At 41.1% G+C, this 18,345-nt stretch overlaps 1 protein-coding gene across 1 annotated transcript in view; it reads right to left on the bottom strand.

Annotated features, from left to right (window-relative positions):
* Nucleotides 1–18,345, bottom strand: part of RAB15 (RAB15, member RAS oncogene family) — a 34,312-nt gene that overhangs the window by 10,712 nt on the left and 5,255 nt on the right. The window contains exons 2-3 of the mRNA XM_060261851.1: nt 3,678–3,738; nt 545–605 (exon numbers count right to left, since the gene is read on the bottom strand). Of these exons, the coding sequence (XP_060117834.1) occupies nt 545–605; nt 3,678–3,738 (122 nt within the window). The remainder of the gene's footprint in view (nt 1–544; nt 606–3,677; nt 3,739–18,345) is intronic.

The raw sequence follows: 18,345 nt of genomic DNA, 5'->3' as shown, positions 1-18,345 counted from the left end.
ACAGCTTAATTACTAAATAAAATTCTAAAGCAAAATGTAACTGTAATTATCTTTGATCGAAGTCAGATGAATAAACATAATCACACTGTTTGTTCCATACAGCTTAAAGTAATGGGCCAAATAAGTTCACTGTTTGTAAAATCTTCATTTTTTTTGTAACGCCAATAGCTTTATATACAAATAAAATCATTTTATCTTTAAAAGCTTTATATATTGTTTTTCTTTCGGCTTCCATGTGAATACGGCCCTGCAATTGTTATATAAGGAAAATGTTCTACATTTCTTTGGGATAGAGATGATGTAATTCAGTAAAAAAAAAAAAAAATTAAGGAAGCCAAAAGCATTATCGTCTATCCCCCTCTCAATAGTAACATTTTCTCAAAATTTGTTTAGCCCTAACACAGACCCACCACATGTGGAAAAAGTCTGCCTGAGGTGAATCACAAAACCAACACTAGTTATTAGCACCTTCATACATTCTAGCTAGTCTAACAGGAGAAAGGTGCCACAGATGTATCATTTTAATTACATAAAATAGTTTTACCTGGGCTCGTCTGTAATACTGCTTAGTGATTGTCTGGTATCGCTCCTGACCTGCAGTATCCCTGGGGAGAAAAAAAGATCATTACAGGGAGCTGGGACTTCTATAAGTTCAACAAACCCCCAAGCTGATGGGATCTTCTGTTGGACTCACTGACAAGCTCAAAACTCTACATCTCATATGGATACCACTGGGCATGGATCTCCTGCAGATTTCTAGAACAAAAGCTCCCTAAGTTCAGTGTCAATGGCAAACTAAGGCTGTGGTAGCTAAACCTCCCCCCTCCCCAGTTTGCTCAGTGATCACTCAAGTAAATTAGGTGGTATAACCAGGGTGTCAAACCTACTGGAAAAATGCACTCTGCACACGCATGCTGCTTTTCCTTCAAGATCAACCTCTCAGGGATGCCAAAAATCTGTATTTCTGCAGAAGCCAGCCAGCTGTCAAGAGCACTGAACAACAGAGCCATCCTCTGCAAAAATCAGTGGGTTACTTTCTCCCTGCTTTACAGATTTTTTTTTTTAAAGTTCTGTGTTTTTGATTACCGAGGTGCAAAACGAATGATCAGGCAAATAAACACTTTAAGTTGTACTTTTAAAAGGTTTCAGTAAAGCAGACAGCCTGACTAAAGTGGGTAGAGAGGGCAAAATGAAGTACCAGATTGCTATTCAATCTGATCAGTGCAACTGTCAAGCGGACTGTGAAGGCGGGAGTCAGGCTCAGGCTGCATGAGGGGGGAAAAGAGCAGCAAGCCTCCATTTCAGGATACGTCTGTGCTAAGCCTCGCTCTGCTTCAGAGAGCTGTTGAAGAGGCGGCTGTTGGAAGAACCTGAAAATAGCTACTGAAGAACTGACCGATAAACATCTCATTGACCAACAGGCTCTAGTGTGATGCTGCTAACTAGAGAGCCAGTTTGGTGTAGTGGTTAAGTGTGCGGACTCTTATCTGGGAGAACCGGGTTTGATTCCCCACTCCTCCACTTGCACCTGCTAGAATGGCCTTGGGTCAGCCATAGCTCTGGCAGAGGTTGTCCTTGAAAGGGCAGCTGCTGTGAGAGCCCTCTCCAGCCCCACCCACCTCACAGGGTGTCTGTTGTGGGGGAGGGAGATAAAGGAGATTGTAGGCCGCTCTGAGCCTCTGTCCTTGAAAGGGCAGCTGCTGTGAGAGCCCTCTCCAGCCCCACCCACCTCACAGGGTGTCTGTTGTGGGGGAGGAAGGTAAAGGAGATTGTGAGCCGCTCTGAGACTCTTCGGAGTGGAGGGCGGGATATAAATCCAATATCTTCTTCTTCTTCTAAAACTTTAATTTGTAAACTGAAAAGTCTCTGTGCCCTGTATCATTCTCTATTCAATCTTCTCTTCCCCAGCTGGGAATGCTAGGCCATCATGCACAACTCCTGACTAACATCTGAGTAGCAACATAAGAAGTGTAAGGGTTCCAAGGGATGGACAATGCAGAACTAACCTATTCAGAAGTAAGTCCCCCTGAGCTCAGTGGGGAAGAAGCAAGCTAGAAGCCATATGAAAGTTTATGTGAAGTCTGCACTACCACCCCTTCAAATTCTGCAATAGGAAAACCTACGTTAGTTCTGAAAATTAAGTGAATTTATTGGCACTTAATTTTATGTTAACTTACTCAGCAACTAAACTGCCCCCCCCAAGAATAGTTTTACAGGAGGGGCCAAGCCTGGAAATCAGCAGAATGGTAGAAATGAGTGTACACTGACCCTTTTACTGAGCACTCCACCTATATTGGCCCAAAAAAGAGAGGCCACCTTACCAAGTTGCATGCAGCACAAAGACAGACTAACAGATTTATGCTATCCCATTAGCCAAGTCATCACAAAGTATGTCTACCTTGCTGCTATGAGTGACTTGCTTCTTCACTCACCACTAACATTGTCGCAAGGTGATTTCCTTGCTGATGTATCCAAGAGCATATGGAGGAGCACTTCAGCTCTGGAGAATGTGCTAGCATGCAAGTTGGCTGCCCCCTACTGGACATGTGTAGCTTTACTCTTTTGAAATTAATGTATCTAGGGCCCTTCTCCCCCCACTGCCCCTATTTTTTTTTAAATGTAACAAATGAACTTAAGCATTGAGGCTCCATTTTGTGGACCTTTTGCTAGGATTTTCTTTGTAAAAAGTTTCTTAAAGGCCTTTGACTTGTTCCAATGCGGTAGTGCATAGCATCCCTAATGTAAAAGAATGGCAAAACAGCAATTCCTTTTAGTGCAAGGCCAATGGCACTCCCCCTATTACACCACTGCTCTAGTGCTAAAGGAAAAAATGTGTGTGTATTTTTAAATCATTGTCTGGAAAATCCCTAATAAAGTCTGGAAATCTGAGCCCTGAATCATAGAGTTGGAAGGGTCATCCAAGGTCATCTAGTCCAATTCCCTCTCTTAGAAATGATTGCTGGTATCCACATGTAGGAGTCCCAGTAGTACCCCCTATACACAAGCTGCAACATCCTGCCCATTATCCTCCCTTCTGATGCCACTGGAAATCTTTTATAGATGTTCTATATGGTCAGATCCACTGCCACCAGTGTTTCCTCTAAGCTGAGTTAGCGTGAGCTAGCTCACAGATTTTTAGCCTCCAATTCACACATTTTTGTCTTAGCTCAGGAAGGATGACCCCATAACACAATAATGGATGCAATAGTTCACAATACAATACAATAACCTTTATTGGCACGATATCGAACATGACGAGGAACCAATCCATCCATCAAGTGGCAATTTGCAAATACATTAAAGCGCCTTCTAGATGCTAAATATAAAAATTTTGCAACGGTTTCAATTACCAATTGGTTCTGTAGCTCAGTAGGGTCGCTCACAACTTTAATGCCAGTAGCTCACAAAGTAGAATTTTTGCTCACAAGACTCTGCAGCTTAGAGGGAACACTGACTGCCACTACTGATTACTTGCAAAGCACTTTTAATTAGCAGCGTTTTTCAGTCTGTGGATTCACCTTCACAGCCGCCCCATGACTAGATCATTGCCATTCCTACTTTACTGAGGACCTAAGAACCTACAACATCCCCAGAGTCAAACAATATACCCATGGGTCTTCTGCACTCCAAGTCAAAGAATGTACTTTGCTCTGTGTCAAAGTACCTGCATCACTTACCAGATCTGTATTCGGACTTTAATCCCATCTACTTCTATGGTCTTCATTTTAAAATCAACTCCTAGGAACAACAGCAAGAATTACATTACCCAATAAATTCTGATTAGTCTAAACAGGTTTTGAGGTATGTAGAATAACCGAGAACCATTTTTTTCCCATTTATCTATGTGCAATATCTTCTCTGTATCTGTTTTCCCCCTCCTTCTCTTTATACAGGCACCCGTTCACACTCTTCATATGCAGCAATCACACATTCCATCCAGATGTGTATGTTATATGCCATCGTGTTGTTTCCAACTTATGGTGACCCTATAAATTAAGGACCTCCAAAACATCCCATTCAGACACCACTTTCATATATTCACACGTACACAAACAGTACATCGATGTGCTAATATATCTTCCTACACCCTGCTCTGCTAAATCCATCAGAAACACACAAACCATCTATGCCTTGGATAGTGATAACCTTTTTAAAAATTTCAGAGCAGTTGAAATATTCATATAATTTAGCATCTGAGACAATACCATCTAGGACGAATTTTAATTGAAGCTGCAACCTTCATGAGCAATAGCTATGAAAGTTTCACAGACTGCAGCCTGGGCTCACACTTCTCCCTTTTTTGTCAAAGTTATTTGGTTAGGAAGGGGCTGGGGGTTTTTTGGAGGGGGGACAAACCCATGTTTTTTCCAAAATACAGCATGTACAATGTTTTGATTTGCAACTTTGTTTCTTTCACTATACAATGTGCCTCCAAATTATCCAAAGCTGACATTGACATTATATTGTCCCAAGTAGTGTTTCCTCTAAGCTGAGTTAATGTGAGCTAGCTCACAGTTTTTTAGCCTCTGGCTGACACATTTGTGTCGTAGCTCAGGAAGGATGGCCCCAGAGCCAACGAACTAATGCAGCAGCCAAATCGCTCTCCCACAACGTGAATGCCAATAACTCAGGAAATAGAATTTTTGCTCACAAGATTCCAAAGCTTAGAGGGAGCATTGGTCATAAGGTGTTTCACCATCCCCAGTGTTACAGGGATTGTCAGCACTTGAGCAAATGATATATCATATCAATTCATAGTGTTGGCAATCCCCAGTTGGGGGCAGGGGATCCCTCACTTTGAAGGCCCTGTCCCCACTTCAGGGTTATCAGAAGGAGGGGGAGGGAAATGTCCACTGGACACTCCATTATACCCTATGGAGACTGATTCCCATAGGGTATAATGGAAAATTGATCCATGGGTATCTGGGGCTGGGGGGGGGCTGTTTTTGATGTATAGGCACCAAATTTTCAGCATAGCATCTGGTGCCTCTCCTCAAAACACTCCCAATTTCAAAAAGACTGGACCATGGGATCCATCCAATTCTATGAGCCCCCAAAGAAGATGCCCCTATCCTTCATTACTTCCAAATGGAGGGGAGGCATTTAAATGTGATGGCCAGAATTCCTTTTGGAGTTCAAATGTGCTTGCCACACTCTTGTTCCTAGCTCCACCCTTAAAGTCTTCTGGCTGCACCCCCAAAGTCCCGGGATATTTCTTGAGTCAGACCTGGCAACCCTATATCACTCAATATATCTAATTCTCAACATGGCCAGATCTGCAGCTACTTATATCCAGAAACTGGAGCCATGATTGGAAAAGAAAGCTTTTTCTCTAAGCCTGACAAATACCCTAGTTTTGCAATAATAATAATAATAATAATAATAATAATAATAATAATAATTAGTAGGAGGAGGAGGACTGAGAGCCAGAAATTACATATAAACTAGGGGGGGCTAACCCCCAAAGCAAAAGATGCATCACCTGTAGTTTTAAGAAACAACATTATTGCCTGCCTTCAAGCCTATATTTTTGTCAGTAAAAGGCAAGGTAGAGGTATGGCCCTTTCCAGGACTACTTTGGTCTTTGAGGGAGAACTCACAGGGGCCAGACTGGGTGCTTGCTACCATTCAACAGCAGCCACCTCATGAAAGTCAATGTGGTATAGTCGTTAAAGTTTCAGATTAGAACCTGGGAGACCTAGCTTCCAATTACCACCCTGGGAGTGACCTTGGACCAGTTACACATTCTCAGCCTAAGTTACCTCAAAGTGTTGTTGTGAGGATAAAATGGAACAAAGGAGGATGACACAAACAGCTCTGGATCTTTGCTGTGGAGAAAGATGGATTATAAATCAAATAAATAAATATAGCTGAAGATGGTAGGTTGGTAAGTGGGATGGAGAGAAAGAAGCAGGGAAAGATAAGACTATGAGGAATGTCAGGAGGATAACAAAAGGAAACCATGAGTCAACCATCAGACTGACGAAGTGTGTTTAGAGAGCACACGAAAACTTACGTTCTAAATAAAACTTGGTTGGTCTTAAAGGTGCCACTTGACTCCTGCTTTGTTCAACGACTTCAGACCACTTGGATCTATCTAAAAGGAAACCATGCGAGGAAGGGGATAAAGGGGGAAATGAGGTGTCCCCCACAAGTGAATGTGAGTTTGCCACCAAGCAAATGGGCCTAGTTTGGCTGACAACCCCCTGTGGGCCACAGTTTTCACAGATAAAGGCTGCTAGGGGGAGGATCGGTTGATGGGTGAGGAAGATGAAAGGATGCAAGAAAAGGTGAGATTCTATGGGAGGGGGTTATTTTAGGTACACCCCTCAGATATGTTTTAAGTGAGGAAATGAGAACTTGAAAGGGATGCTATACGCAGTCTAATGTAGGTTTCTTCTGCTCGGAAATGTATTATTTGACAGCCACAACTTTGTTTACTACAGAAACAGGACATTCTTGCTGTGAATCCTGCTGAGACAGGGGCACGCCCAGAGGGAATCTATGGAAAAGTACACACTAGCAAGCAAGCAATGACTCCTTTTAATTCAACAGAACACAAAGGTTGAAGATTTAGCATGCATACTCTCTGCAAGTTCAACTTCCCTGAAAGCTCATCTAAAGTTCCTCTGTAGCCTCTTACTCTCAAAATTCACAGCCTGGCTCCATGCTGATTATCTGAAGGAGACCCTAACAAACATAGAAAAGACTGTTTCTTTGAAATTTCCACAGCGGCCACTTGCAGTGCTGAAGAGGAAAGACACCTGTCTTTTCAGCAGCATGAGCGGCTGAAACAGAATCTTCAAAGAAAACCCAGCTGCCTCCTATATGACTCACCTTTCAAGCAGCATTCTATGTGGTGCTTGAAATTTACCTTGTATAAAAGTGCCTTGTCTGAAAAACGTCTCAGTGAAGAGAATGCAGAATCTAAGGATATCTGCCTGTTCCCTAGAAAAGAGCCCCGTGGCGCAGAGTGTTAAAGCTGCAGTACTGCAGTCCTAAGCTCTGCTCACGACCTGAGTTCAATCCCCGGTGGAAGCTGGGTTCAAGTAGTCGGTTTGAGGTTGACTCAGCCTTCCATCCTTCCGCAGTCGATAAAATGAGCACCCAGCTTGCTGGGGGGAAAGGGTAGATGACTGGGGAAGGCAATGGCAAACCACCCTGTAAAAAATCTGCTGTGAAAACGTTGTGAAAGCAACATCACCCCAGAGTCGGAAACGACTGGTGCTTGCACAGGGGACCTTTCCTTTCCTTTCCCCTAGTAATACTTTCCTCTTTTCTTTATCCTGTGAATGAATTATAGTCTATAGCTGCATAGGCATGCTGAAGGAGCTCAGCTTCCATCTGGAAGCCTTTCAAATAGCCTTCCATATGAGCCATAATTTAAGAAACTGTAGTGGTCTACAAGTGATAAACAAACCCAAAACAGGGAGTCCACATTGTAAAAAGTTTACAAATTAGTAATCAATGAAGTTAGAAACTAAGGGGGAAGATAAAGTTGAGCATTTAGCCTGTTGTAGAAGTATACTCATCACTGTTTAAGCCACTAGTGCCCACTCCATGGTTCTCTAAGAGACACATTCACAATTATTATCAACCAGAAGAACTGCATTTACTTCCATGTCTGGCATGATCCCTGCATCTTAAGGAGGCTCTCAGCTTATCCATTCCTTTGGCAGTGGTGGTTTAAAGGTGGAAATCATCCATAAGCCCCACTGGACAAGTGTCTTTCCTACTTACCTGAAACACGAGGCAGATGCTGAGGAATGGTGCTAGAAGAGCCACAGACAGAACATCAAAGAACCAAATGTGGCTTCTGAGTCACTGAGTGAATATCACTGGTTTAGACATACATACAACCTTCTTACCAAAGCTAGGCTCAGAGGAAACATTTTTCTTAGTTTTGGCAGAAGCCTGTTTTACACAGTACTAAATGAGTAGCTCTTGTCAGTGTGATCCCGCCCACTTATCGAAGCAGGTGTATACACAAAACTGATCAGTCAGCCCTTGTGCCAAAACACAAAACCGACTTCCTCTCTTCTGAATAGACTCACAAGTATTTGAAAACAGTTTTTTTTTTTAAAATAACTGTAAAAATACTGACCAAAGCTTGATCAGGTAAACATGCCAAACACTTTTTGTTCAGCAGTACAGCCTGCTTGGACCACAGGGGCAGAGCTGGGGGAATGAAAAGGAAGAGATTATAAGGATTTGATTCATATGCCACATAGGTGTCTTCACAGGAGCCAGGATGTGTGCTTGTGTGCACTGAGGGTGGTTAAGTTCAGTCTATGGCCTAGAATCCTGCTCCCATAGGTAGACCTTCCTTTGCCCAATTGAATTTACTTGTTCAGACCTAAATTAGATCTTATTAATGTATCCTGGTAAGAAGCAAGAAGGGATTGCTAACATTATCATCTTAATGTGTTGTTTGTGAGTTGTTTTTTTTTTGGGGGGGGGGGGAGTAATCCCATGGCCTACAGAGAGAAAGCAGCATTGGACTATATGAACCAAAGTTGTTCTTATACTTTTAGAATCAAAAATTCCCTAATTTTTCTCCCCTAAGAAAGCATGCAGCTTTCTTGACAGTGCGGATCAAGATTTAGCAGGAACAAACTAAAGATGACCCTTTTTTGTACCCAAAAAGGCACTTCCCAAACTCTCTGTGGTCACAATGAGAACTTCAACCCAGGTGACAAACAGTGACACACTGTGTAAATGCAGAGGACCATTTCAGAAGAACTGCAGATGTAAGCAACAGATCCTATTACATAGCTATTCATGTATAAGAACATACGAAGAACCCTGCTGGATCAGACCAACAGTCCATCTAATTCAGCATTCTGGCTCACATAGTGGCCCACTAGTTCTTCTGAATGGCTAACAATGAGGCTGAGGTCTTCCCCTAATGCTGCCTCCTAGCTGTGGGATTCAGAGGATTAGTATTCCAAATAAGGCTGCAACACAGATCTATACAAGAGCATTACAATTCTCAATCACTTTTTTTCTCAATCACTTTCTTGCTAATCCCTAAAATAGTTTGCTTTTTTCACCACTGCAGCATAGTGGGTTGACACACTGAGCCAGGGCATATTAGGCCACATACCCCTGATGTAGCCAATCCTCCAAGAGCTTACAGGGCTCTTAGTATGGGGCCTACTGTAAGCTCCAGGAGGATTGACTACATCAGGGGTATGTGGCCTGATGTGCAAAGGAGTTCCTGTTACAAAAAAAAGCCCTGCACTGAGCTATCCATTACAATCCCAAGATCTTTTCCTGTCTCAGGATGTTCAGAATCCTATTAGCCTATACTTGGAAGTGGGGTTTTTTTTGTCCCAATATGCATCACCATTCATAGAACTGGCGGGGGGGGGGGGGGGGGCAGGAAGCGTCACACAGAACATGGCAGACACAAACTAGCTGTGCTCCAAACCGTCACCTCCTGATAAGTCAGAACTGCTGTTAGTTCAGCCCTAAAAAACTTACCTGAGGATGGGAAATAATACCGGAAGAACCAACAAGCTGATTCCAAATGATTTAAACTCTTATTTTCCATTCGGAGAAACGAGGTGAATACTCGGACTCAAGACAAAGAGCCAGGTAAGTCATCGGCTAACACTTTGCCTATATGCCAAGACTTTATTGATCTTAAACAAGATTTAAGGTCCTATATAAAAAAATCAGTGGAAGAATTTTTGGCACTAGTAAAAACAGAATTACAAAACGTATCCTCTTCCCTTGCTGAAACAACTAAAATGGCAGCTAATGCCTCTGAGCTGGGAATGATGGCAGCGGCACAAATAAAAACCCGCAAAAATCTGAATCATAGAATTTGGAACTGTATTCTATACATAGTTTACTCAGATGTTAACCTTTTAGCTGTAAGATATATTAGGAAGAGTGATGTATGGGAGACTTCCGGGGGAGGAAAATGCCGAGTTGAGCTGCTTCTCATAACGGGAACAGGCTGGAACTTCTGTTCAGGGTAATGGAAGGCAAATTAATGCCTACTGCCTACTTTTCTCAGTTAGAAATTAGTCCAAGATATGCACAGGAAACTTTGAGGAGATTTACCTTGGCTAAAAGGGAGTCCCGGGAGGGGGGCTCCTTTGAGGGGTCTCCGGAGAAGAGTTGCATTTTCATCATCTGCAGAAGTTCTCAGAGTCATTTATTTGACAGAAGCTCGACAGAATCCTAACCTCCTTGGACTTTGCTAAACATCTAAAGCTACACAAGACCGGTGTGGATCTGGATAATTGGCAGAAAAGGTACAGATTACTATTTTTCATTCTGGGACTATTTACAGTTAAACAGAATAAATTCAGAAGGTGGGAAATGGAAATCTAGAAAGCTTGGAAGAAGAAGGGAGGAAGAGGTGAAATTTGGACTTTGTAAATTTAAAGGACAGTGCTAAAAAGTGGAAAGGAATTTATTGTTTGGTCTGCTTGCGGTTTTGAAAAAAGAGCACAATCGTCACAGACCTGCAGCATATACAATCAACACAGAAAGTACGTCAAGCATCGTGAGATCTTTTTACCAGTGAAAACAAGATTTGGTGGCAAGTAAAGTGGGAAGTAGCGGATGAAAAGCCTACTCTAGGACTATAATACCATTGAGAAAACATTAAAATAATGTTTTTAAAGTGTTTGGGACATTAAAAATTGTTGGAATTAATTGAGATGATGACAAGAAGATAAATACTATTGGACATATTGTTTGTAATGGACTTTAGAAGCCTTCAAAAGAAAAAGGAAAAAAGTTGCAGAGAGAAGCAAAAAGTCACAGCCGCCATTTTGAAGGATTTAAAAATTTTAAAAATTAATATCTCGACCTGGAAAGCTCTGAGGACGGCGAAATTAGGCTTGTTATAAAAAGCAAGCTCTAATCTTTTGACTCTGATAGTTAAATTTGAAATTGATGAGATCAAAATTTTCTGTGTTTTTAAATGTCAGAACACAAGCAAACCCGTACAAGGGCTACTTCATTGAAGAAAATGCAGGATCAATTAGAGGCAATGGAGGCCAGAATGATGAAAGGAATGAGAGATGATAACTGCATCAAAAAAAGAAATTATTCAAGAGATTAAAAAAGATATGGAAGATCTCAGAAAGGAAACAGAGGAAACATCTAAAAAAGTGCAGGAGGTAGAAGGGAGAATGAAAGTACATGATACCACCTTGTTGAAAATGCAAGAAAAAGTGACAAATGACTGCAAATTGATGGAGACTCAGATACGTCTGAGAGGAGTTCCTGAAAAGGTAGATGGTGACTTGAAAGAATATATAATAAAAATAATTGCAGAATTTTTAGAGGAAGATCCTGAAGAGACTAAAAATATGTATGACTATATGTATAGAGTGAACTCACTCTATGCCAAGAAAAATAATTTACCAAGAGATGTTGTCATAAGATACATGACAAAAGAAATAGTGGGAAAGATCAGGAATAAAAACTTTGAAAAGACATTGATAGTGGGAGGCAGCAGAGTAAGAATGATGAAGGAGTTGCCAAGGCAAGTGATAAATGATAGAACACATTAAAAACTGACATAAAAATTACGGGACAATGAAATGAAGTTTAGGTGGATAATACCTGAAGGTTTGAGCTTTGAACTTTAGGGGAAAAGAATCACAATTACAAATGCACAGGAACTGTGTAGATTTTATGAAAAACATAAAGAATTTGCACCATGATGGATTACAAATTATTGTCTTGGAATGTAAATGGACTAAATTCACCACAAAAAAGAAGGGCAACGTTTCATTGGATTAAAAAGCAAAATTGTAATATAGTTTGTTTACAAGAAGTGCATATTAAACAACAGGATTACAATTTTTTATGGAATAAACAATTGGGGTTAGAATTTTTTTCATCGGCTGAACAGAAGAAAAGGGGAGTGATTTTTTATATTAAACAAGAATTGGAGCCAAAATTAGTGTTTAAAGATAAAGATGGAAGATTTGTAGCAGTAGAAATAAGATTAAATTAAAAAAAAACATTATTGGGACTGTATGTGCCTAATGGTGCAAAGGATGCTTTTTTAAAAGACATTATACAACAATTTGATGAACTGACTTATGACCAAGTTTTGATAATGGGAGATTTTAATTGAACAATTAAGAACTCTCCGGATAGGTCTGGGGAAAAAAAATAATAACAAAGAAGGAAAATTGCCAAAGTCTTTTTTTTAATTGGTCAAACAAGAAAATTTGGAGGACATATGGAGGAAATTTAACCCTGAAGTGCGGGATTATACCTTTTTTTCAGCAAGACATAAAACTTTTTCTAGAATTTACATGTTGTGGGGCACTAAAGATTTAGGCCTTATAAAAAGGAAAATAGAGATTTTACCTAAAATTGGGGCTGACCATAACCCAATAATATGGATTACAAAATTGTCTAAGAAGTTGAGAAGATGGAGATTGAATGAAGATTTACTGCAGAATAAAGAAATAGTGACATACCTAGAAAATGAAACTAAAATGTTCTTTCAAATGAATGACAAAGAGGATATAGAATTTCAGACGGTCTGGGATGCCTATAAAGCAGTAATGAGAGGAATGCTGATTACTTATAATAAAGATAAGAGAGAAAAAGAAAAACAGTTGTTGGACATTCAAAATGAAATAAAGAAAAAAGAAGGGGAGTTGAGAAAAAGGCCAGGGAAAAAGAAAATTATAAGGGAAATTACAATATTACAAATGTAAATGAGACACTTGTTAAATAAAGAATTGGAATGGAATTTGAAAAGACTGTAGCAGAAATCTTTTGAGGGAGCAAACAAACCTGGAAAGTATTTGGCTTGGCAAATGAAGAAAAAGAGAGAAAATAAAATTATTAATAAAATTGTGGTAGATGGAAGAGAAGTGGTTAGCCAAGAGGGAATAAAAAGAGAATTTTTTAAGTATTATGCCAAGTTGTTTAAAGGTGTCAAAATAAAGAAAGAAAAGATGGATGAGTATCTACAAAAGATAAAAAAAGAACCCTTAACAGAAAATATGCGAAAAGTTTTGAATGATCCAATTGAAAAATTAGAAATTGAAGCTGTAATTAATGCAATGAAAAATGGAAAGGCACCTGGGCCGGATGGATATACAGCTAAATATTTTAAAACCTTTAAAGATGAGTTAACACCGAAATTGCAGAAGTTGATGAACATGATAAGAAAAAAAGGGAAAATACCAAACACATGGAAGGAAGCTGTTATTTCGTTGATACCAAAGGAAGATAGAGATGTCACGAATGTAAAAAATTATAGACCAATTTCGCTATTAAATAATGACTATAAAATATATACAAGAATCTTGGCAGAACGGTTTAAACAATATTTGATAAACTTTATAAAGGAAGATCAAGCGGGGTTTCTTCCCAAAAGGCAAATAAGAGACAATATTAGAACTGTTGTAAATATTGTAGAATATTATGAAAGACATCCAGGAAAGGAAGTAGCATTATTCTTTGCGGATGCAGAGAAAGCATTTGACAATTTAAACTGGGACTTTATGGTTGCAGTAATGGAGAAAATGGAGTTGGGAGAAAGCTTTATAAGAATAGTAAAAGCAATATACACTGAACAACGTGCAACTCTTGTGCAACTGAGCAAGCCTGGCAAAGGAAGTTGTGATGCAGAAGAAAGCAATAGAGAGGGAGAAGAAAGCAAATAACAGTTGCTCAGGGGCCTGGTTTGGTTTGGTCCCTGGGCCACATGTTTGACACCCCTGCATTATCCTATCAATTAGCCTGGCAGAAGGATTGTGATGCTTACTCTTAATTTTTCCAGTAGTTTACTGTTGGTAGAACTTAGTATGTTATGGCTGTTTTGTATGGCCCTTTTCACTAAGTTTTTCTTTCCTCTTTGCAGAATATCCAGGACATTCTGTTTCGGTAATATTATTTCAGTTGTACTTTCACTACATCTTTAAACACAAAGTTTACTTGTCAATAGATAGTTATATTGATACAGTCCTTGGAGATTATTAATTTTTTTTTTTATTTACAGTGATGTTTCTCTATTCTGTATTTCTGTCCAAATGATATTCTTTGTACGTGTACTGACTTTTGGGTAATGGTTCTTGCTGTTATATTTTTGATACTTTAATAAAATTATTTTTTTAAAAAAAGTTTGGCATCTGCAGTAACATTTGCACAAGTGTTTTACCACTTGTTTGATGCTAGCACAATCACTAGGAAGTGTCCTTTTCACTTTGCACTTCATTTGTGTCAGCCTGGTGTTCAAAATGCAGTTTCTAACGGAAGATCTACTGTAGATAAAAACATCAAGGCATATCTGCACCAGCTGTCAGCAAAACTGGTGCACTGTAAATAAAGTAAGTAAATAAATATCTCAAGGATGCTTCTAGCATTGTCCATAGGGTGATAAAGGAAGCTCAAGTGACTAGCACCTTCTCTCCAAGCTTTCTGGATTTTTCTCCTAAACTACTCTAAAGGGGGAGATATACATTCTATCTCTGCTTCGGAAAAGCAGGCATCTCCCTGTCTGGACATACATCTCACCTCTTCAGGTAAGACCCAGCAGCACGGAGAGTGACCAAGCCCCTGATACTTCCTTTTTCACTGCTTCTTGTTAAATAGTGGAAACAGTATTAAATGAGAAAGTTCCAAGATTTCAACTGTCATCTCACAGAGATTTCAGCTATCATCCCTTCTTTCCATACGATGTTGTTTCCATTTGTATCAGCTATGCCCCCTCATATTGCAAATACATGCCTGACATATAGTCACCATATCTTTTCCCATCACAAAACATATGGACTGGGAACAAATAATAAAACAAATGAATAGTTAGAATAGTAATGATGTTCATGCAGGTGCTGCAGGAGTGAGCAAACACTGAGGTTATCCACCCCAAAAATTCCTTTGGAAAAATCAACTGATTTCAACAGAACTTACTTTCAAGTACCTAGGGGAGGGACGGTGGCTCAGTGGTAGAGCATCTGCTTGGGAAGCAGAAGGTCCCAGGTTCAATCCCTGGCATCTGCAAAAAAGGGTCCAGGCAAATAGGTGTGGAAAACCTCAGCTTGAGACCCTGGAGAGCCGCTGCCAGTCTGAGAAGACAATACTGACTTTGATGGACCGAGGGTCTGATTCAGTATAAGGCAGCTTCATATGTTCATATAATTAGTGTTGCAGCCTTAAGGGAAAACACAGCTTCAGGTTATTGCAAAGTTCCTAAGAATCACTGCATGCTTAAATTTTTAGTAAGTTTATAGTGCAAACGTGCTCTGCATGCTTACTAGAACTGTGATACTGGAAGGGCTGTTGTATTTTTTAAACTATATTTATTTCATAGGTAACTGAAAGAGCCCTGTGGTGCAGAGTGGTAAAGCTGCAGTACTGCAGTCGGAGCCCTCTACTCACGACCTGAGTTCAATCCCAGTGGAAGCTGATTCAGGTAGCCGGCTCCAGGTTGACTCAGCCTTCCATCCTTCCGAGGTTGGTAAAATGAGTACCCAGCTTGCTGGGGGAAAAGTGTAGATGACTGAGGAAGGCAATCGCAAACCATTCTGTAAAAGAGTCTGTTGTGAAAACGTGAAAGCAACGTCACCCCAGAGTCAAAAATGACTGGTGCCTGCACAGGGGACTACCTTTACCTTCTTAAATTGCTGTATTATGTCCAGAGTGGACAGCCACTTCAATTGATAAAGTTTCAACAGGTACATGCTTCTACTACAGAATCCATACTGCTAACTTTGTTATATATGAACCATTCAGGACTAACCAAAATGCTGGAGGTGCCACTAAGAGGGAAGAAATGTAAAATGGCTTCTTGCATACCATGAGAAATATAGGCATATTTTAGAAAGATGCAGTTCACCATCAGCCAAAATAAAGCTGAGGGCTTGAGGGAGTTTTTTTACCAACTCAGAAAATGCAGTGATGAGAGAGAGTTGCCTACGTTGTATTATGCAAATTATTATCAGACAGAAGTCTGAACTGGAGACTTCCATACAAGCTCAAAATTCTGGCTGCCTTTACAGATAACTGTGATGGACTATACTTTTTAAGAGGCTTAGAAGTGCTGTACCAACAACTAAAGGACTGTGAAGGGTTAATTCTTCACAGAACCAGAGAGCCTTGAGTGACAGGCTGCTCTAAGCAATCTGACTGGTTAGCATCAGCTGAGCAAAAAAAAAAAAAATGTCCTCTGGATGCTGAGGAGATTTAGTCAGATTTCTGCCTTAACTTACAAGAGGCATGTACTGAGACCATCTGAGAACAGCCCTGACAGAAAAAGGGTTTAATGCTCACAGAGTCAGATTAGAAAAAAGGTTTAATGCTCACAGAGTCAGATTTCAGCCTTGACTGAGTGCAGTCTGAATTCAGCGTTAGCAATTTAAACACAGAGAACTGGGAGTAGGTTTGGCAAGGAAGTTTGAGTAAGAAGAAGAAGAAGATATTGGATTTATATCCCACCCTCCACTCCAAAGAGTCTCAGAGCGGCTCACAATCTCCTTTCCCTTCCTCCCCCACAACAGACACCCTGTGAGGTGGGTGAGGCTGGAGAGGGCTCAGAGTGGCTCACAATCTCCTTTCCCTTCCTCCCCCACAACAGACACCCTGTGAGGTGGGTGGGGCTGGAGAGGGCTCTCCCAGCAGCTGCCCTTTCAAGGACAACCTCTGCCAGAGCTATGGCTGACCCAAGGCCATTCCAGCAGGTGCAAGTGGAGGAGTGGGGAATCAAACCCAGTTCTCCCAGTTAAGAGTCCGCACACTTAACCACTACACCAAACTGGCTCTGAGTAGTAGAGAAGACTCCTATTCAGGCCAAAGGAAAGGGATCTTCTAGAAAGCGGACTCCCTACCCAGTCAAAAAGGGTATCTGAGAATACAAAGATACCTAGTCTGGTGTGATTAGAGACTACCTGTAGAGCCCTAAAAGTCAGGAAACCACTCAAGAGTACTGGAGCTCCAAGAGAAGGAGTACTAAGAAGAGGGTACAAGCCTTCTGGGCACTAAAAGAGTCAGCAATTATACAAATAAAGTATATTAGAGCGTTTGGGGGAACACTGGAATGAAAGCCTCTCAATATAAAGATCTAAGTAACTGTGAATATTTTAAGAACCTCTCATTAGCCTAATATATAAGATCAAAAGTCTGTGCTTGTACTAGGTTTACCTCAGTAATTTCAACCCCTGATTTCACTTGACATTTCCCCTTAATCAGTTATATAAATAAAAGTCCAACCGTGGTGGCAATTCTGAGGATTTTCATTTGTTAGATGTGGTTTGCACAGGATTGGCTCACACTGTCTCTGCTGCGCCATTGGCTGATTCTGCTCTCCCCACTGCCCACTGCCAGCCCCATCAGGCAAGAACCCCAGCAGAAGGCCACTGACCTTCGATGGAGACAGTTCTCTCCTGATAGGAAGCTTACTGAGCAGGACTGCTTCTCCTCAGGGCCTGTTGTAGGAAGTCCAGGACAGTCTGTCTGAGAGCAGGCAAGGGTGTAAAACGGGAAATATTTGTGGTGCCTGACTCCTCAGCACCCCCCCCCCCCAGCTATGGGCCTGTGTTCATGAGAAAACACTAGAGTTCCTTCTCTTCAACTGAGGCAAAAGGAATGTTCATTCACAGCAGCCAATTTCCAGCTGCCAATACTCTTCACTCTTTCTATTCCAATTAGGCTACAGTGGGCTCATATGACAGAATGGACTCTGAGGGAGAGGACTTTCCTCCTGGAGAACCACTGTTGCCAATCTCCAGGCGAAGGCTGTAGAAGCTGACTGGGTGATTTCAAACCAGCCTAACCTGCCTCACAGGGTTGTTGTTGTTCAGATGAAAGGGGGGAAGGGAGAGGAGAATGATGTTAACTGATGTAAGGGCTGAGGACTCCCTATTAAACAGTCTGTCAGAGATAGTCTGTTGGTCTGAAAGGTCTCACTACAGGCCTCTGAGACAGAACTCACTGGGCCCAGTGCTGACTATGGTTGCCAGTTCCAGGTTGATGAGAGTTAGGGCTTCAGAGTGGGGTGTGCCAGACCCAAGTCCTTGCTATGGAAGTTGACTGACTGATTTTAGACCAGTCACAGACTTCCAGCCTAACCTGCCTCACAGATTACATGGGGGGAGAGAATGATGTAAACTGCTTCGGTTCCCCCCCCCCTCACTGTGAAGAAAGACTAATTTTCCTATACAGAGGCAGCAGGGAGGGCACAGGTGATGGAAAGCTGAAGTCAGAGGGGCAGATAAAGGGAAGGAGATAGGATTGCCAACTCCAGGTTAGGAAATTCCTGGAGATTTAAGGGGCCAGGCCTGGAGAGGGCAGGGTTTGAGGAGATGTGAGACCTCAGAGAGGTACAATGCCTTAGACTCCAAACCAACAATT

The sequence above is a fragment of the Heteronotia binoei genome, chromosome 21, assembly GCF_032191835.1.
Source record: "Heteronotia binoei isolate CCM8104 ecotype False Entrance Well chromosome 21, APGP_CSIRO_Hbin_v1, whole genome shotgun sequence".
Taxonomy (NCBI): Eukaryota; Metazoa; Chordata; class Lepidosauria; order Squamata; family Gekkonidae; genus Heteronotia; species Heteronotia binoei.
This window is presented reverse-complemented; position numbering and strand designations above follow the sequence as displayed.